The sequence below is a fragment of the Acomys minous genome (genome assembly GCF_964271855.1).
Source record: "Acomys minous genome assembly, chromosome: 6".
Classification (NCBI taxonomy): Eukaryota; Metazoa; Chordata; class Mammalia; order Rodentia; family Muridae; genus Acomys; species Acomys minous.
The window spans coordinates 118,281,981-118,302,227 of NC_140487.1; the positions used below are offsets into that span (position 1 = coordinate 118,281,981).

The 20,247-nt window shown below is 52.5% G+C and overlaps 2 protein-coding genes across 3 annotated transcripts; both read right to left on the minus strand.

Moving 5' to 3' along the window:
• Positions 1–7,112: 7,112 nt before the first annotated feature.
• On the minus strand, positions 7,113–12,915 carry TMEM82 (transmembrane protein 82). 2 transcript variants are annotated; one of them, XM_084786501.1, is made up of 7 exons: positions 12,829–12,915; positions 11,974–12,164; positions 11,727–11,799; positions 11,404–11,578; positions 9,149–9,566; positions 7,842–8,032; positions 7,113–7,593 (listed from the first exon to the last, which is right to left on the minus strand). In XM_084786501.1, exons 2-7 carry the CDS (start codon positions 12,059–12,061, stop codon positions 7,468–7,470), a joined length of 1,071 nt encoding a protein of 356 aa, XP_084642627.1. In that variant the 5' UTR covers positions 12,062–12,164; positions 12,829–12,915; the 3' UTR covers positions 7,113–7,467. The 2 variants fall into 2 exon arrangements, with proteins under 2 accessions (XP_084642627.1, XP_084642628.1); XM_084786502.1 differs by lacking the exons at positions 11,727–11,799; positions 12,829–12,915.
• Positions 12,916–12,924: 9 nt separating this feature from the next.
• Positions 12,925–18,340, minus strand: SLC25A34 (solute carrier family 25 member 34). Its single transcript, XM_084786503.1, has 5 exons — positions 17,756–18,340; positions 16,448–16,513; positions 16,209–16,361; positions 15,344–15,478; positions 12,925–14,911 (listed from the first exon to the last, which is right to left on the minus strand). Exons 1-5 carry the CDS (start codon positions 18,185–18,187, stop codon positions 14,729–14,731), a joined length of 969 nt encoding a protein of 322 aa, XP_084642629.1. The 5' UTR covers positions 18,188–18,340; the 3' UTR covers positions 12,925–14,728.
• Between the last annotated feature and the right edge of the window lie 1,907 nt (positions 18,341–20,247).

The following is a 20,247-nucleotide window of genomic DNA, read 5'->3' on the forward strand; positions in this document are numbered from 1 at the left end:
TTTTGGCTTTTCAAGACAGGGTTTTTCTATGTTATCTTGCCTGTCCTGAACTCATTTTGTAGACCAGGCTGGCCTCGAAATCAGTGATCCACGCACTTCCTGAGTGCTGGGAGTACAGGTGTATGCCACCACTCCTGGTTCTGTTTTTCTTTTTCTTTTTAAAGACAGTTTATTTGTTTCAGTCCTGGAACTCACTTTGTAGACCAGGCTGGCCTTGAACTCACAGCAATCCTCCTGCCTCTGCCCTCCTGAGTGCTGGGATTAAAGGCGTGTACCGCCACATCCAGTTTATTTTTTAAGATTTATTTTTAGCCGGGTGTGGTGGCGCACGCCTATAATCCCAGCACTCGGGAGGCAGAGGCAGGTGGATCACTGTGAGTTCGAGGCCAGCCTGGTCTACAAAGTGGGCCCAGGACAGCCAAGGCTACATAGAGAAACCCTGTCTCGAAAAACCAAAAACAAACAAACAAACAAACAAACAAACAAACCCTTATTTTTATTTTTGTCCATATGTATGGGTGTATCTGTGTGAGGGTTCCAGGTGCATGAGGGTACCTGAGAGGTGGCCAAAAGAAGGCATCGGATTCCCTGGAATTGCAGTTACAGGCATTTGTGAGCCACCCACCATAGGTGGAAACTGACAAGCTGGAGCTCTTCACCACTGAGCTGTCTCTCCAGACCTCACCTCTGGCCTAGATCCCACCAATTAGCAGTCTTCCTGGAACTGAGAACACAACTGTACACAGCTGTGTTGACTCCAGCTCTCCTGTCCACTGTACTCAAGCACAAACCAACACTGCTGACGTCTGACAAACCCCCTATCTGCATGGCCTTCTGTGGCTCTCTATTGCTTTTGGGGACACCCCAATCCTTTTACCAGCTCTGTGTAACCCAGGCCCAGCTCACCAGCTCCTCAGACCCCTCTTTTTTTTTCTTTTGGTTCTTCAAAACAGGGTCTCTCTGTGTAGCCTTGGTTGTCCTGGACTTGCTTTGTAGACCAGGCTGGTCTCGAACTCACAGCGATCCATTTGCCTCTGCCTCCCAAGTGCTGGGATTAAAGGCATGCACTGCCACGCCTGGCTCAGACCCCTCTCTCTCCAGAACCTTCAGGCCAGAACTCCTGGTTCCAACCTACCCTTGGTCTGGGACCCCACCTTCTCAGGTGGAGCTGTTCTTCCAGATGCTGCTGCTGCTTCTTCTTCTTCTTCTTCTTCTTCTTCTTCTTCTTCTTCTTCTTCTTCTTCTTCTTCGTTTTTTGTTTTTTGAGACAGGGTTTCTCTGTGTAGCTTTGACTGTTCTGGACTCCCTTTGTAGACCAGGCTGGCCTCGAACTCACAGCGATCCACCTGCCTTTTCCTCCCAAGTCCTGGGATTAAAGGCGTGTGCCACCACCACCTGGTTCCAGATGCTTCTAAACCAGTGTGTCGGGGCTGGAGAGATGGCTCAGTGGTTAAGAGCGCCACCTGCTCTTCCAAAGGTCCTGAGTTCAATTCCCAGCAACCGCATGGTGGCTCACAACCATCTATAATGTGATCTGATACCCTCTTCTGCAGATAAAGCACTCATATACAATAAATAAATAAATAAATACTTAAAAAAAAAAAAACAGTGTGTCTCCCTGTCCCCAAAACATGAAGGAGAGAGACCCTTTGACATGGAGCTTTAGATTCCTTACATCCCTCTGCAAATTCTGTCAGTGTCTCTCACCAGGGGAGCAAGATCCTGACCTTTGGCTTGAGTGGCTTCTCTGTGGATGTCTTCCGGCAACTACATGGCGTATGCAGTCTCCGTTCTCCCAGCTCCTTCTCATCACAGAGATTTGCCATGCCAATCTCAAGGCTGGAGCACCTTTCAGCTTTTGTTCTTGCATGGGGATCTCTGATCAAATATCGCCTTCCTCCGGGAAGGCACCTTGGAAGGCAGCTCTTAGCTGCTCCAAGGACGCAGGAGGACCCCCTAGGGTGCACCCTTACAAAGTAAGACCTTCATTTGAAGTGTGTGGTACCCTGTGACTTACGAATAATAGGATCTGACAAAGGCAGTGATGTCACTTTCAGTCTTGGGTTATCTGAAGGTGGAGGCTTCTAGCCTTGGAGGTCCTCCTCCCTCCCTCCCTTCTTCCCTCCCTTCCTCCTTCCCTCCCTTCCTCCTTCCTTTCTTCTTCCTTGACTCTATATACACAGGGGTTTGGTACCAGATCTCACTATAGATGGTTGTGAGCCACCATGTGGTTGCTGGGAATTGAACTCAGGACCTCTGCAAGAGCAGAGAGTGCTCTTAACCTCTGAGCCATCTCTCCAGCCCCTCCTCCTTGACTCTGAAGGGGAGCAGCTGCTGTGTTGTGGAGAAGTCCATGTAGCAGGAGTTTGATGGAGGCGTTCAGATTTAGGAATTCTCTAAATTCCAGCTGACCTCTTGACTGAAGGCCATGAGCTGGAGGACGTGACTCACAGAGGATGTGAGTTGATAAATGTCTATAGTCTTAAGCAACTAAATTTTCTTTGGGGGGGGGGAATTTGTTATACAGCTGCAGCTGACAGATACATCCTCTCTGACCTCTTAAGCACTCAATTCATCAATCCCCGTTTTCTAAGCCAGGTCCATTTTTCTCAGCAGCACTGTCACTTGATGCCACACTGGCTTGTCCCTCTCTCTGGAGGATGACCTCCCAGAAGTGAAAGCTGCCAGATTATCACAGCCTCCCCATACAGGTCGGACTCCATACAGGTACTTGGGGATGAACAGCTAGCTGGATGAATAGGTGGAGGGATGGAGAAGCTCAGAGAGACAACAGTGCACTCCCAGGAAGGGGCAGGAATGGTGACACACACCTTTCATTCAGCACTTGGGAGACAGAAACAGGCTGATCCCTGAGTTCAAGGCCAGCCTGGTCTATAGAGTAAGTTCCAGGATAGCCAGGGCTACACTGAGAAACCCTGTCTCCAAAAAACAAATAGGCTGGAAAGATGGCTCAGAGGTTAAGAGCACTGGCTGTTCTTACAAAGGTTTTGAATTCAATTCCTGGAAACCACACAGTGGCCCACAAACATCTATAATGAGATCTGGTGTCCTTTTCTGGCATGAAGGCACACATGCAGGCAGAACATTGTATACATAATAAGTAAATAAATATTTATTTACTTATTTATTTTGGTTTTTCGAGACAGGGTTTCTCTGTGAAGTCTTGGCTGTCCTGGACTAGCTTTGTAGACCAGGATGGCCTCGAACTCACAGTGATCTGCCTGCCTCTGCCTCCTGAGTGCTAGGATTAAAGGCGTGTGCCACCAAGCCCGGCCCTGTTTTTGCTTTTGTTTTGTATTTTTGGTTTTTTTAAGACAGGGTTTCTCTGTGTAGCCTTGGCTGTCCTGAACTCACTTTGTAGACCAGGCTGGCCTTGAATTCAGATATCCGCCTGCCTCTGCCTCCCCAGTGCTGGGGTTAAAGGTGTGCAACACCACACCCAGCTCCTGTTTTTGTTTTTTAAAGATTTATTTATTATTATGTATACAGTCCTCTGCCTGCACATACACCTGCAGGCCAGAAGAGGGCATCAGATCACCTTATAGATGGTTGTGAGCCACCATTTGGTTGCTGGGAATTGAACTCAGGATCTCTGGAGGAACAGGCAGTGCTCTTAACTTATAAGCCATCTCTCTAGCCCCGGCTTTTCTGTTTGTTTTTTTGTGTGTGTGTGTTTTTGTTTTTGTTTTTCTTCTTCTCTGCTTTAGCCCTGGCTGTCCTGCACTTACTTTGTAGACCAGTCTCCTCGAACTCACAGAGATCTGCCTGCCTCGGCCTCTGCCTCTGCCTCTGCCTCCCCCAGTGCAGGTCTTACAGGCATGTGCCACCACACCCTGTTGCATGGTCGGTTTTAATGTCAGTTTGTCACAAGTTAGAATCATGTGAGCAGGGGCCTAGCTGAAGAACTGTCCTGGTTACCTATGGATGCAGGAAGGCTCACTCCAGTGTGGGTGGCACCCTCTGATAGCAGCCCAGATGACAAGGAGGATCGCTTGCCTTTTGCTTGCTTGGACTTCCGTCTCGACATCAAGTCTATACACCCTGTTGCAGCTGCTCCGCCTGCCTCGGATTAACGGCAAGTGCTTCGGCATACCATGCCAGGCTTTTTTGTTTTTATTTTTTTCCCCTTTAGAACACATTTTTACATTTTGAAATGTATTTAGTATGTGCATGTGGACACTTGCGTGTGCATATGTACTAGCCTGCCCCAGCACTTGTGTGGGAATTGATTCTTTCCTTCTACCATGTGTGTTTCAGGGATTAATTTCAGGCCATCGGGCTGGAGAGGTGGCTCAGAGGTTAAGAGCACTGTCTGCTCTTCCAGAGGTCCTGAGTTCAATTCCCAGCAACCACATGGTGGCTGACAACCATCTAGCATGAGATCAGTGCCCTCTTCCGGCAGGCAGGCACACATGCAGGCAGAACACTGTATGCATAATAAATAAATATAGTTAAATTCAGGCCATCAGGCTTGGTGGCAAGTACTCTTACTGGATTGGCCATCTCACCACCAACGCCTTTTTTCTTTTTGAGACAGGGTCTCATGCATCCCAGTCTGGCCTTGAACTTGCCCAACTCACTCCAGTACTTAGGGAATGAATGGCCTTGACATTCTGATCCTCCTGCCTAGTCTCCCAAATGCTGGGACGACAGGTATACAAACCTGTGCCTACCTTAGACAGTGCTGGGACCCAAACCCAGGGCCTGCTGGGTAGTAAGTAGTAGGCACTCTACCAACCGTGTCCCATCCCCAGTCCTTTCTGTTTTGGGGGCCTCATACATTAGAGGCAAGCAGCATCCCACTGAGTTACACTTCCAAGCCTTGAGTGACCAAAATGTTAAGACTCTTTGCCAGACACAAAATATTTTTTCAGAAAAATAATTTGATAAGAAAAGAAATCCCTGCCAGCCCACATGTCCCAGTTTTTGTTTGGACAACGGTCCCTGTGCCCATAAAGAGGAAAGGACAGCTGAGTCCACTTCTCCCCGACATGTTGCCAGTGGATTCCCAGCCAGGCTCTGGGCTGAGACTGGAATGCCTTCTAGAACAAACAGTGGGTTCTGTTGGAAGCCAGAAGCAGTCTGGGTCTGGCGGACGCTGGCTCTTTGCCCACCAGATGAGTTGTTTCCTCTGCTCAGGGCAAACCAATGGGTGGAAACCAGATCACACAGCAGGGGCCCCAGTGGTTTTTTCCTCCTTCTGTGTAGCCTTGGTTGTCCTGGACTCGCTTTGTAGACTAGGCTGGCCTCGAACTCACAGCGATCCACTTGCCTCTGCCTCCCGAGTGCTGGGATTAAAGGCGTGCGCCACCACGCTCTGCTCTGGGAAACATTCTTTACAGCACATTGGTTATTTCAATGTCCACATCCAGACTGCAACCTGGTCTTGGGGCACAAAACCCAGCATCTGAATACACATTGCACGTGACCAACAGGGTTCTCTGTGTAACTTTTCTTGTCTTGGAATCCTGTAGACCAAGCTGGCCTTGAACTCACAGCGATCCTCCTGCCTCTGCCTCCCAAGTGCTGGGATCAAAGCACACCCCACAGCAGTGGTAGATAGTAACTCTTTAGATGGCTCAGAGAGGGTCACACTAAGGTGGGTGGAGTGGGTACCCAGCCCTTTCTGGCCAGGATCTCAGCCCTGAACAGGCCTGAGATGGACCCTCATTACCTTCAGCAAGTCAGGGTCAGGGACTGGGGACCCGTAGCCTTGACTATTCTGGACTCACTTTGTAGACCAGGCTGGCCTCGAACTCACAGCAATCCGCCTGCCTCTGCCTCTCAAGTGCTGAGATTAAAGGCGTGCACCACCACTGCCCGGCTGGGTCAGGACATCTTAGTCGCAGGTAGGCACTACGTCTCTACCACCCTACCTCACCTCCTTGGCCACCTCAGTAAGGCACCTCTGTACCACATCCCAGACTAGAGACTGCAGCAGCAAGCTTAAACTATGCAAGAAGGCAGTTGGTATAGAAAGACTAGATGCCTTTCCAGGTCTGGGCCACTTGCAACAAACAGCATGTTTGAAGAAAGTGAGAAGGCAGGTGCTGTGACCAGGACCTATAGTGGTCATGAGCTATGTGACCTGGTACTTTTAAATTTTGATTCTTCTGAGATGGGGTCTCATTATGTAGCCCTGGTTAGCTTGGAACTCACTATGTAGACCAGGCTGGCCTCAAACTCTACTGTCTTTTGGGTTGGGCGTGGTGGCACAGGCCCTTAATCCCAGCACTCAGGAGGCAGAGGCAGGTGGAACTCTGTGAGTTTGAGGCTAGCCTGGTCTACAAAGCGAGTCTAGGACAGCCAAGGCTACACAGAGAAACCCTGTCTCAAGAAAAAAAAATCTAATTTGAAGCCAGTCTGAGGTGCATGAGACACTTGCAATTTTTTTTTCGAGACAGGGTTTCTCTGTGTAGCCTTGACTGTCCTAGACTTGCTTTGTAGACCAGGCTGGCCTCAAATTCACAGGGATTCACCTGCCTCTGCCTCCCGAGTGCTGAGATTAAAGGCGTGCGCCACCATTACCAGGCTCCCTTTTCTGAATTATCTGTCTCTACTATTTTAAAGTTTTGTGTATGTATCTGTGTCTGTGAACATGAATACAAGTGTCCAAGGAGCCCAGAGGCATCATATCCCATGGGACCTCCTACCAACAGTTGTGAGGTGCCTCATATGGGACCTAGGCGTTACACTCAGGTCCTCACTAAAAGCACTACATGTGGCCAGGCACAGTACTCAGGAGGCAGAGGCAGGTGGAGCTCTGTGAATTCAAGGCCAGCCTGGTCTACAGAGTGAGTTCCATGAAAGCCAAGGCTAACACAGAGAGACCCTGTCTCCAGGGGGTGAGGGAAGCATTCCACGTTCCTAATCCTGAGCAGTTTCTCTAGCTCCCAACCGTCTTGATAAAACATGTATTCCTGGTGCAATTCTTTGTCCTGGGACACAAGAGCTTCAGCCTGTGTCCTTTGTCCCCAAGGAGACTCAGGGCACAGCCATGCTTGAGGCTCATATCCCAGAATCTTGCCATAAAAAAACCTATGGCCTTCAGGAAGCCCCTTTTTCTTTCTATGTCGCTGTGATCCTCAACATAGGTTGAAAAAGTCATCTTTATTGTTTGGGGGTGGGGGAGGGGTGGCAAGAGGCCAGGGGACCATTCTGAGGTCACAGTTGTCCTCTGCCCTCCCCTGGCCAGGAAAGGCGGGTCTGATGAAACTATCCATCTTCAAGAGAGAGGAATTTACTCAGGGGCCTTCATGTCCCTACCTCCCTGGGTCCCTAGCCCTGGCCATCTCCTCTCTTCAGGGCTGCCCCCCATGGGCTGCCCTGAACTTTAGGTGGGGACCAGGTCTGCCCCTCAGTGTCCAGGCCACATCTTGTGGTCAAGGCCTTGCTGGTCAGCCTGCGTAGGCCTGAGACTGACTTCAAGTCCTCCGTGGGGGCAGGTCAGGAGACGACGGCGCTTCTGGACGGGGCTGGCGTGGAAGGCTGGGTCTCACATGGACCTGTCAGTGTTGATACCTTTCCTGGTGTTACTGCTGCTGTTACTGTAGGCCTCTGGGATGGAAAGCCCTGGATGGGTGGGGTCAGAAGGGACACATCCCTCAGTCATCAGACCCTCTTACCCCTCTGGGACCCCAGGGTGCCAGCTTATATGGTCCCTGTCACCCACTTCCCCACTTGTAGTGACCTAAAAGGACGTGGTTCCCTGTCCTCCCGGATCAATATAACTCTGATCAGAATTGGGCCTCTGGGGGTGCTGGGAATCTTGGGGGGGCAGGATGGGAAGCGGGGTTGGGGGGGTACATGAAGGTGCTTACCTGTATCTCGCAGAGGTCGATTAGGGCGCGAGTACCTACCAGGCACCAGAGCTCACCCAGGAGGGAGACAAAGATACCTAGGAGGTCCACCCAGCGGCCCACCGTCATCAACAGGATGAAGAGGCCACCCATGCGCACCAGCACCGTCTGGACCTGGCCCTGTAGGCTGAAGCGGTGTTGCCGCTGCTCCTCTGCAGGACGTGGTTGTCACTATCTCGGCCAGCACCTTCTGGAGGTCAGCTGGGGCCAGCCTGTTCCACTTCTCAACTGCCTCCCCCAGGGATAGCATTATTTTCCCTGACTGCCTTCCTGCGTCCCCCTCTGGATACCCACAGGACTTAATACCCACCCTCTAGCCTCAAACACACAGCACCCCCCCCCCGCAAATTGAGACAGAGCCCTGCCTGCCAGCCTGTGGCAGAAATCTAACCCCTTTCTGCCTGTGGGTCTGATTCAACTGCAGCCCAGTCCACCTCTACCCAGCATGTGCCCTACTCTCCTGTCCCAAGCCTGGTCCCAGCCACCTTCCCATGTCGCTGAAGCTCATTCACAGGGGCCCCTGACTTTTGCTCTTGACCAAGCTCTACCAACAGCTAAAGTGTCCTGAACATGTCAGTAAGATGGCGCCACTCCTCTGTCATCCAGTTTAGGATGCTCCAAGGACTTCCTATGGCTTTCAGAATAGAATTCTAATCCAAGCCATGTCTTCTTACAAGGTCGGACTTGGTTTGGACCGAGGCCACTTCTTGTCCTCGCCAGATCTCTGACTCATGCCCCCTTCTCCATCCCAGCTATTCTGGCTCCCCGTTTTGCATGCGGAGCCTGCCAAAGCTTATTCCCACCTCAGGGTCTTCACACTTGCTCTCCCTACTGCGTGGGTCACCCTTCCCTGCCCCTTCCAACCAATTCCCAGGCTGCAAGCCAACAGGTTCTTTCTAGAGGCCAGATCTGACCAGCCACCCCCCCCCCCCACCAGTATCTCCTGCTTAGGACCGTGCCCAGCTAGCTTGGCTGGCCAGGCCTTTCTGAATTTGGCTAGCCTTACCCCAATCCCTGTTTTACCCTCGCCTTAACAACCCTGGATTACTCTCAGTGGGTTCTGCGTGGTCGTGCCCTTACTCCCTCTGTGCTTTGGCCAGCATTTCTCCTACCCACAATCCCTTTCATCTCACTTAGTCCTTAAGACAAGCCAGGTGCCAGCTCTTTATGGCTCCTATTATCACTGCTTTGAACAGCCCAGTACAGGTCCTGTCCCTGGACTGGGTGGCTGGGATGGCAAGGGGGTGTGACAAGGGAAGGATTCTCACCCTGCATGTAGATGACCAGCAGCGTGTAGCAGATAGTGAGGGGCGTCCAGAAGCGCACGGCCTCTGAGGTGTTCAGGAAATCCTGGTTGATGAGGGCCACAGCTGCCAGGTCACTCACAGCAAAGGCCACTGCCAGAGTGCGGCCCAGGAGCCTGGGCAGGCCATGCTGGCTGGCCAGCAGGCCCAAGCAGACCCCACAGTAGCGCTGGCTGCTGTGCAACTCATAGAGGCTGCAGATGTGTCGGCGGAGGCGCCGGGCGACCAAGGCAAGCAGCGCGGCCAGCCCCAGGCTCAGCAGCAGGTTCAGGGAGCGATGTGGGGCGCCTTCCTGCAGGAAGCTCAGGCCACAGCTCAGGCCACAGCCCAGCGAGAATTGACACACCAGGAAGAGTTGGAGTCGCTCCTTGTCCCCCGAGGCCTGCAGGGGAAGGAAGCCCAGGGGAGGCTGCATTGTGGGAGCCTGGCATCTGATGGGTGCATTCTCTTCCTAGAGGGTGATGGTTGTGGGCCTTGACTTCACACCTTACTCCCTGATGACTGTTGACCACAGACAAGCCACCTGCTCCCCTGAGCCTCAGTTTCTAAACTTGTGGAGACCCAACAAGACCCTCAATCATTATAGCTGTCAGGACAAAATGGGCGGAGCCCTCAAGGGACTTAGCCAAGGCTGTGTGGAAAGCTCAGTAATACAGGGCTTTTTTTTTTTTTTTGAGACAAGCTCTCTTTTTGTTTTTGCTGTTGTTGTTTTTTTTCAAGACAGGGTTTTGTAGAGGAATGTTAACTAAGAACATGGATGTTCTGGCAAGAGATCACATCTAAAGACCTTCTAGGCCTGTGTGATCCAGCTGAAATACAAACATGCCTTTAATCCAGGAGATCTGAGTTCAAGGCCAGCCTGGTATAGAGCAAGCATCAGGTAATGAAAAGCTTAGATCCAGGCCTGGTGCTATATGCCTTTAATCCCAAACAAAGGTAAAGTTAGTTTGTAGAAGGAAACACCCATGTTTGAAAGTGATGTCTAGGGCTGGAGAGATGGCTCAGAGGTTAAGAGCACCGTCTGCTCTTCCAAAGGTCCTGAGTTCAATTCCCAGCAACCATATGGTGGCTTATGACCATCTTAATGAGATCCAGTGCCTTCTTGGGGTGGGTAGGCACACATGCGGGCAGAAGACTGTATAAATAATAAATAAATCTTAAAAAAAAAAAAAAGAAAAAGTGATGTCTAATTGAATGGCAGAAAAGGTGATGAATCAGAAGATTTGACAGAATGTGACATGCCCAACTCTCAGGAAAAGAGAGAGGAAAAGGAAGCTACTTAAGAGGCAGTTTTTCAGAGAGAGAGAAGGCAGTTTTACCAGGACAGTAATAGAGAGATGGGTTTGCAGAGAGAGAGAGAGAGAGAGAACTCAGGTGAAGATAAAACAGGACAGAAAATGAGGAACCAGAAGATTAGAGCAGATTGCTGTTAGTTTGAGGCCAAGCAGAGCAATTCTGGGCCGAGAGAGAAGCCAGATTAAGTCAGCTGGGAGAGGAGTTTGAGCTAGAACAGCTGAGTTGAGCCAGCCAGCCCAGAGCTCAGGAAGAACGAGTAAGGGTGAGCTTATTAAGCAGTAAGTCTCAGAGGCTGAAAACATTCCAGGCCTAGGTTAGATTGTATGGAGGTTAGAAGCTTCCAGGCCTAGGCCAGGAGAAAGAGGTAGTAAGCTTCCAAAACAATGAAACAGGAGAATAAGCTACTTTAACAGGGTTTCTCTGTGTAGCCTTGGCTGTCCTGGACTCTCTTTGTAGACCAGGCTGGCCTCGAACTCATGGAGATCCTCCTGCCTCTGCTTCCCCAAGTGCTGGGACAAGATCTCATGTGTTCCAGGCTGGCCTCAAAGCCAATAGTTAGTCAAGGATGGCCCTGAACTTCCCACATTTCTGCCTCCATCTCTTGAGTACTGGCATTCCAGGCAGAAGCCACCATGCCTGGGTTTACACAGTGCCGGGGATCAAGTCCAGGGCTTTGTGCTTGCCAGGCATGCACTCTGCCAACCAGGCCACATTCCCAGCTCACAGGACAGACAGTTTGTGCGTGTGGAGGGACACAGATGCGTCTTGTGCCGCCATGGAGATGCGGACTTTGGCAATCAAAACTCCAAGTAACAAACTGCAGTCTCCGGTCTCCGTCTGAAGGAAAAGGGGACGCCACTAGGCCCTCCTTCCCAATCCAGAGGATGAAAGTGGCACAGAATTGCTCCGCCCTGCAGTCTCACCTTGCCCAGGGACAGCACTGTGGACACAGCCCGGAGGGAGAACTCCAGCACCACGAGGGCGGCTACCCTCGTCCCCACCAAGGTCAGGAACAGGGCCAGACCAGCCAGGTGCACCGTCTCCAACGAAGCCCACTGGGCTTGCAGCTGTTGCTTTTGGGGCTGCCGCTGGGGGTCACTGTAGGGGCAGAAAGGCTGAGAATTAGGATCGCCGTGTCCGGTGCTGGGAGGGTGCCAGGGCCCCAACCCTCTCCAAGAAGAGACCAGACTCCGCGCAGGGCCCAACCGCCTGGGCAGGGCTGGGTAGCACCGACGCGGGTACTCACTTGACACAGGCCACAAAGAAGTAAACTTTCAGAAGACTGTTGAGAACAGAGACTCCAAGGGCCCCGATCAGGCCTGAGCCGGGCAAAGGAGAGGGGTGCAGGGGCGTTAGGATCGTCCGGGAGGTGGCAGGGTGGCAGGGGACAGGCAGTTAGATGCGGAGGCTCCCACGTGGATGGTGGGGCCCACCCTGTACTCCGCCCACCCGAGCGAAGGGCGGGCCCAAGTGAGCATGCGGAAGGTGCTCACCTTGCAAGAGGCTGTCGAAGAGACTGGATCCCCATTCAAAGGAAGGGAGGCTGGGGAGCCAGGAGGAGAAGGAGGGTAGGGAGAACATGGCAGCCTCCGGGGATCCAGCCCCAGCTTCGGGCCGGGTCTGCGCTGGGACAGACTCAATGACATCACCGGTCAAAGGTATCTCTGGAGGCCAGGGGGTGGGACTAGGAAGGGGGGGGAAGGGAAATGTCAAAGGCCTGGGGGCGGGGCAGGAGAGCCAGAGGCTAGGCTTCTGGGATCAGGGACGCTGTTAACCTGCAGCTGCTGGTGGCTTCCCAGTAAGGCCTCAAGGGCAAAGCAGACTGGTGTTGGTCAGCTGTCCCTTCTAGACTTTAAGCCCACCATGCCTTCCGGAAGTCCCTCCTCTGCCGGCTCACCTGGCCTTCCCAGACTCAGGTGTGAGCGCGCACCGCACGCCACCTGAAGTGTGAGTCCCAAAGCAGCAGTTCTCCCCACAGCGCTAGAAGGTCTCTCTAGGCTCTGTCTCTGTAGGTTTCTGAAAATTACTGCAGCTCTACAGGCCGCGGGGAACGAATGGTTTGGAATTCCCTTAAAATTCAGGTTGGGTAAGCCAGGGTATGGTGGCACACGCCTTTAATCCTAGCACTCGGGAGGCAGAGGCAGGTGGATCGCTGTGAGTTCGGGGCCAGCAGCATGGTCTATAAAGCTAGTACAGAACAGCTAGGGCTACACAGAGAAACCCTGTCTCGAAAAACCAAAAAAAAAAAAAAAAAAAAAAAAAAAAAAAAAAAAAAAAAATTCAGGTTGAGTGAAGCCCGCCTCCGGGTCATACTGTTCCTCCTGGGTCCACTAGGCGGCAGGACTCACCTGCGCGGGTGGTCCCTGCTTTCTGGATCCTTCCTAGAAAAGGCTTGAGAGCTGAGGATCTGGCCGGAGCAGGGAAGCAGAGGGGAGTCGCGAGAGTACACAAAATAGAAAACTTTATTGGAGTGTTCATCTCGAGCAGTTTTTCCATACTCGGGGTGTGGTCGGGGAGGGTGGCTGGAGCTGTCTGGCCAAGAGTTTGTCCACTTTTATAGTATAAAGGCGACTGGGTGCCTTCCAGACCTGTGGTGGAGTGTGGCTGCAGTCTGAAGAGAGGGTCCAGAGTCTGTCTTTGGCCCTACGACCCACATGGGCAGGCACCCACTTCCCTAGGCCTGTATCTCCCTTGTCTGAGCTCCATCTGGAGGTACACAAATGTGGAAGCCTGAACTCTGATTCTCCCGACTGATATCCTAACCCGCTTCCTCAGGAGGTGACTGTGTGTGGAGACTGTGGTAGCTCCCTCTGTAATATGCGGTCCCCGTGTGGGCCCTATCCAAAATAACTGGGTTCCGTGTCTGTCTCGCCCCCATCTTCCTGTCCCCGTTCCTCTTCCTCTACCTTCCTCTTTTCCTCTCTTTCCTCCTCTCTCTCTTCTCTGGCTCTCATGGAGTCCAGGCTGGCCACAAACTCACTATGTAGCCGAGAATGACCTTGAACTTCTGACCCTCCTGGCTCCACCTCCCCCGTGCTGAGGTTACAGGTGTGTGTCACCGTTGCCCAGTTTATTCGATGCTGGGGCTGGGACCTGGAGCCTCATGAGGGCCGGGCAGGCAGTCTGCTGACTGGTCCTATGTCCCCAGCCTGAGGCTCAACTCGGGTGTATAGGGAAGACAGAAGACTTGCTCATCTTCAAGTCAAGGAGAGAGGCCTTTGGAGAAGTCAGCCCTGGGCTGAGGATGTGGGGCACCAGCAGAGCGCATGACTGGCATGCCCAGGTCCTGGTTCTACCACGGCACCACAGATAACAGAAATAAAGGGGAGGGGGGAGAGAGAGAAGCTAACACTGCCAATACCTCCTTGGGTTTCCAGGCATCAGAAGAGAAGAAAACAGGTATTCAAGCTGTCAAGGCTTTAGAAACCTGTTCAATAACTGGCCTTAGGGCTGGAGAGATGGCTCAGTGGTCAAGAAGACTGACTGCTCTTTCAGAGGATCCGGGTTCAATTCCCAGCACCCACACGGCAGCTCAGAACTGTCTGTTAATTCCAGGATCTGACACATTCCACACGGACATACATGCAGGAAAATAAAAAAATAAAAAAACAACTGGCCTTGGCCAACTAGACTGGGGACACTAAGGTCTCCCTCATGGCATAACCAAGGGTCTCCTCACCTGCAGCGTCCCCTGGGGAGGATACACAATCCAACAGTCCTGATCTAGCAGTGCTCTTGTGGGGATCACTGGACAGGGGTGAGGTGAGGTGGGGTGGGGTGGAGGTGGGGTGGGTGGGAGGGTGAAGGTGAGTGTGGGGAGTGGTCAGCGCTGAATTCCAGTCCTGTTTCTGTCACCACAAAACTGTGTGACTCCAGCCAGTGATGTCTGCCTTCAGCCTAGCTCTCCTTGTACTGAGAAAGGATTATGTGGTCACACAGCGGTCGGAGGACTGAGGGGCCAGCGCAGCTGAGTGGCTCTGCACATGGTGATCTTTACATGCAGGTATGACTGTGGCAGTGAGCTAGGGCACAGTAACCCAGGGGGAGTAGGAAACAAAGCAATGGCAACTTGGGGTGCACTGGTCCTAGGGCTTAGTTGATCGCAGTGGTCCACAGTCCCCTGCTCCCTCCCCCCCCCCCCACCTGTGGTAGGACCTGCCTCAAGCTGGCTCTGGGCAGCCAGTCCTACTGAAGCAGCCATCACCTCCACCAAGTGCCAGGCTGGTGGCGGGATGAGGCACGCACGGTCTAGGTTCCCTGGTGTGGGGCTCTTGCGGCCAGTTTCCGCAGCTCATCCCAGAAGAACATGCTAAGGATGGTGTGGGGGCCCAAGCGCAGATAGGCAGGGCCTAGGCCCTTGTACAGTGCCAGGGGTCCCTCCTGTTGACAGGTCTTCAGCAGGCAATCAGCAAGGCCCCTGTACAGCTGGCCCTGGGGATAATAAACATGCAGTAAGGGTTGAGAGGTCCCAGATGACACTGCCACGTGTGTCTACTGGTATGTCAGAGAAAGTGCCTGTCCCCACCTGGGACAATTATGGGCTGTGATAATAAAAAGTAGCCTCTCCCTTCAGGCAGATAGCCTCCCTCAGGGGTGCAGCTTGGACATAGCACACAGGCGACTCTGTCCTGACACTTCCTCTTGGCATTACCACAGGAAGGCCATGATTCCAATCCTGCCTTTTCCACTAATCATGTGGGTGACCTCAACCAGGTCACTTGATCTCTCCCATCAGGAGACAGAATAAAATCCAGTCAAGGGGCTATTAGTGTGTTGTGAATATGGTACATGTCCCCTAGTGGCTGTGCGTGCGTGCGTGCGTCCGGTGTCCCCACATCTTCCATTCCCCTATGGCCTGCTTACCCTGCCAGCTCTGTCCACCGGCTGATTGTAGAGTCGAGTGCTGACCACGTCCAAGGGAGTCATGACTGCAGCCACCGCCACACTGCTGATCATGCCTCCAGCGAGGGCCACCAGCCAGCTCTCTTCCAAAAACCACTGTGGGTGGGGGATGGTGCAGGCTGTTGACTCTGCCCGCTGCCCTTACCGGTAGTGTGCTCTCCCTGCCCCAAGCCCACGAGGGCTGGAAGGGTTGGGGTAGGTGAGCAAATCAGACCTCTCCAGCCATTTCCAACCCCCCAGTGCCAACCCTGCATTCCTCTGTGATTTCAGCGTTCACTGGTCACCCCCAAACTCCTGTCGGACACAAGGGCTGGGTTACAACTACAATGGCAGAGCCAACAATTTTATTTTATTTTTCCTCCTTCCATCCTACCCTTCCTTGAACTCTCTCTTTTTGTTGAGACAAATCAGGCTGTTCTCAAATTTGTCATCTTTCCGCCCCTACCTTCTAAGTACTGAGATTACAGGTGAGAATCCATGTCCCTTAGCTGTAACCTCTCTCCTTCCTCCTGCCCCCTCTCTGTGTAGCCCTGGCTGTCCTGGACTCTTTGTAGACCAGGCTGTCCTCGAACTCACAGAGATCTGCCTGCCTCTGCCTCCCAAGTACTGGGATTAAAGGCCTGTGCCACCACGCCCGGCTGACTTTGCACGCTGTTGCTGAGGACTTCCTTAAGTTTCTTGATCCTCCTGCCTCAGCATCCTAAATGTTAGGAATGTAAGTGTGTCCCACCATGTTCAGCAAGACCAGGTTTTGTTTTGGACCCCATCTGTCACTACCCTTGTGTAAAAGAGGCAGGGACCCTCTCCTGTGTTCCCAGCCCCTTACCTGTTGCTCCTGTACCCAAGCCTTGGCAGAGGTGAAGGTAGCCAGCTGGGTAGCTGAGCCCACTGTGACTCGGGGCACAGCCCCACCCACACCCCGCCACAGCCCCAGGAGTCCCTGTTGGCGCCAAATGGTCTCCAAGGCACCCAGGACAGTCTGCAGGAAGGAGAAGAAATGGGTCACGAGACAGATACAACTCTTGAACAGTCTGGGGCCCCGGGGTTCTGGGAAAGATACCTTACCTGATGCTGGTGTTGATGCCCCACGGCCACAGCAGCCACTGTCTGGGCTTGCAGCTGCGTCTTGACCTGGGAGTATAGAGAGATTGGGGATTCTGGGATAGAGGCTGGGAGCTGAGCTGAGCGCACCTGAGCTCTTCTTCTACTGCATGGTCTCCCTGACCCCACATCTGAAGCTTGGAGCAGTCTCAATTGGCCAGCGTTTTATTTATTTATTTGGTTTTTCGAGACAAGGTCTCTCTGTGTTAGCCTTGGCTGTCCTGGACTCACTTTGTAGACCAGGCTGGCCTCAAACTCACAGCGATCCGCCTGCCTCTGCCTCCCGAGTGCTGGGATTATAGGCATGCGCCACCATGCCCGGCTTCAGAGTTTTATTTTTTATTTTTAAATTTGGAAGTGTGAAAAAATAAAAATTGGAGCTGGGCAGTGGTGGCACACACCTTTAATCTCAGCACTCTGGAGGCAGAGGCAGGTGGATCCCTGTGAATTTGAGGCCAGCCTGGTCTACAAAGCGAGTCTAGGACAGTCAGGGCTACACAGAGAAACCCTATCTCAAAAAAAAAAATTGCAAGTGTCTCACGCACTTCAAATTAGATTTTTTTTTTGAGACAGGGTTTCTCTGTGTAGCCTTGGCTGTCCTAAATTCACTTTGTAGACCAGGCTGGCCTCGAACTCACAGAGATCTGCCTGCCTCTACCTCCCGAGTGCTGGGATTAAAGGCATGCACGACCAAACCAGGCTAGTTTTGTCATCATGATGTTAATTCTAATTTTCCTGTCTCTCCCTCTCAAATGCTGGGGTTATGGGCAGGCAGGTGGTGCCACATCTGGTTTATATTGTGCGTGGGAAGAGACCCAGGCCTTAGTACTTGCTAGGCAAGCACAGTACCAACTAAGCCATATCCTGAGGCCTGGGTTTGCATCTGGGTGGATCAGGTTTCTTAAGGAGCTCTTTGGGCTTCTGCCCTGCCACTCTCAGGGACAGAGTAAAATGACATTCAGTGCCCAGACCAGGACACAGCGGCCTTGCTCTGCAGCAGCTTTTACTCCTACTGTATGCCAGGCTCTCTAGGAGTAAGTATGGGCAAGCGGGGACTGGAGTCCACCTACTTTGTAACCTGTTCCTTCTGCCAGCTAAGACCAAGTGGGCATGGCCCCCAAAGGAGCAAGGGTCAGAGCGAGGGCAGATTCCAGGGCTGAGCCAGATATTCCCATTGGAAGTCCCCTCCCAAAGCACCCCGCCCAACCCAGGGCCACAGAGTCCACTGGTCACGTGGGTCACAGAGTTGTAAAGGAAGGAGAAGACACTTACCAGGTAAGCAGGACTCCCCACAAAGGCTCCCAATGCCCCAGCCATAGCACCCGCGACCACAGTGCCACCTGGGTACTGGGTGAGGCCAGCCTGGCATGCTAGGCTATAGCAGTAGAAACGGACCCCATTCATGAGGCCCTGGTAGAGAAGGCCGGCGGCCAGCCCCTTTTGCAGGCCGCACAGCCCATCTGCCCGCGCAACGGCTGCTATGGAAGACACAAAGCCCTGGTAGGGCCGTGGGTAGGTGCCTGGGGCCTGCAGTTCTCCTTGAAGTTGTAGACGCGTCTTCACCACTTCCAGGGGATTGGTGAACACACAGGCCAGGCAGCAGGCTGAGGCACCCAGCACCAGGTCCACAGCCGGGGACACCGTCTCCCCTGAATCCATAGCAGGAGCCATCTGTGCCTGGGTCAGGGTCACGGCACAGGCCATAGGTGGCAGATCTAGGCTATCTGCACCCCTGTGTGGCCATGGGGCTGGGGATCAAAGGGGGGTCAGTGCCATATCTACAGGACAGAGATCCTGCCACTGCCTGGAGGCCCCGGGTCTGCCCTGGAACTCCACCTGCTGTTCTGCAATCAGGGCTGTGGGACTCTGGACACGCCTCCTCTGGCTTGGACCAATCCCTGCTGCAGCTGGCCAGGGCGGGCCTGGACCCTGGGATCTGGAGGAAAGGGCACTTGGGACTGGGAGAGTGGGGCCTGAAGAAAGAGCCAAACTAGAGTAGGGGAGGGCAGTCCTTCTTGTCCTCAGACTTCCTGTCCCATCTCTAGTCCAGCCCTGGACATGTGGTGACTTGGCCCTAGGCGTGAGCTACCCAGGCTACATCTGCCACAGCCTGTGTGATTTCCTCTTTCCTGGTCTCAGACTTCTGTGTCCCTCTGTCATAGCTCCATTTTCTTTCGTTTAAAATGTTTATTCACCAGATGAGACTTGATAGGGTGAGGTCAGATGCTAGGGGAGGAGGGCTCCCCTTTCTGAGGCTTAGGGGAATCAGGGAAGGTGTCTACAAAGCACCAGCCAGGGCTGTTACACAGAGAAACCCTGTCTTGAGACAAGGTCTATGTAACTAACCCTGGCTGGCCTGAGGTAGGGTGGCCAGAAAATCAGAGATCCGCTTGTCTCTGCTTCTCAGTGCTGGCATCAAAGGCATGTGCCACCACACCCAGCTTTGTAGTGCCATTTCAACAAGAGTGAATGTAAGAAAGGATCCCAGGGCTGAGCAGAGCTATGAGTGAAAGTGTTTAGTTTCACGTGAGATGGTGTCTCATTCGCAGGGTCTCACTGTGCTGCCCAGGCCTCCTCCAAACTCAGGGTGTCTCCATCTGCCTCTGCCCATCAAGCGCTAGCAGCGTGAGGATGCACATCTGTCTACTTCACCCTTTTATGTACACGGGTGTTCTGTCGGCATGTATGTGTGTGCCTGGTAGCCATGGAGGCCAGAGAGGGTGTTGTAGCCTCTGGAACTGGAGTCACACATGATTTTGAGTGACTATGTGGGTAGATGCTAGGAATTGAACCCAGGTCCTCTAGACAAGCAGCCAGTCCAGTGTTCTAACCACTGAACAATTTCTCCAACCCCATTATTATTATTATTTTTTAAAGACAGGGTTTTTCTGTGTAGTGTTGGCTATCCTGTATCTAAGTAGACCAGGCTGGCCTGCAACTCATAGAGATCTATCTGTCTCTGCCTTTAGAGTGCTGGGGTTAAAGGCATGCAATACCACACCATTAATGTCAAGACCTATCTTTTTTTTTTTTTTTTTTTTAGACAGGGTCTCACTATGTAGGTTAGGTTTTCCTGTATGTGTGCTTGTTATGTGTGTGAGGGGATACACACATGACACAGATGTGTATGGAGGTCAGAGGACAACTTTGGGGATCATTATTAAATAAAAAAGGGTTACTTGAACACAAATCCTGCTCCACCATCAGTCAATAGGAAAACCAAGTGATTAATGGTGCACACAGCATGGACACAATGCACAACTAACTACATAAGCCACACCCATGCAGGCTGCAATCACCACTCAAGCCAATGCACATGTTTAAAACTTCACAACTGCTTGTTGCTAGAAATTTCCATCTCCCGTTTTCACATTGCTTCAGGTAGCCAGACTTGGGAGAACGGTGCTGCTACTGAGAGGGAGGCCAAATCCATGAAGTCTCACTCCAGAAGGGCCTTTGGGAGACTGATGTGTGAAAGCCCGTAAAAGGTGGCCCACACCTCTCCTGCTCACCCCAAACTGCGGAGTCCCTGGAATGGACCACCGTGAAGAGTAATCTTTGTGGTTCTAGGCATTTTCCTTTTCAACTAGGTCACCAGGCTCCCACTTGTGGCGGCCATGCAGGAAAGCAAGGCTGGTGCTGAGTGTGTGTGTGTGTGTGTGTGTGTGTGTGTGTGTGTGTGAGATAGAGATGCTGCAGGGAGGGGGGGGTGTGGCGCTCTCCTCCACCCACCTCACACTTAAAGAGGGCCAGTGACAAGTCTC

Excerpts from the sequence above, each read along its gene's own strand:
- SLC25A34 (XM_084786503.1), bottom strand. The coding sequence starts at position 18,187 with ATGGCCTGTGCCGTGACCCTGACCCAGGCACAGATGGCTCCTGCTATG. Across the intron at positions 15,479-16,208 it reads CTTGGGTACAGGAGCAACAG|TGGTTTTTGGAAGAGAGCTG; the intron begins GTAAGGGGCTGG and ends CCCCACCCACAG. Across the intron at positions 14,912-15,343 it reads CGGTGGACAGAGCTGGCAGG|GGCCAGCTGTACAGGGGCCT; the intron begins GTAAGCAGGCCA and ends TATTATCCCCAG.
- TMEM82 (XM_084786501.1), bottom strand. The coding sequence starts at position 12,061 with ATGTTCTCCCTACCCTCCTTCTCCTCCTGGCTCCCCAGCCTCCCTTCC. Across the intron at positions 11,579-11,726 it reads TTCTTTGTGGCCTGTGTCAA|TGACCCCCAGCGGCAGCCCC; the intron begins GTGAGTACCCGC and ends CTGCCCCTACAG. Across the intron at positions 7,594-7,841 it reads TCGACCTCTGCGAGATACAG|GGCTTTCCATCCCAGAGGCC; the intron begins GTAAGCACCTTC and ends CCACCCATCCAG.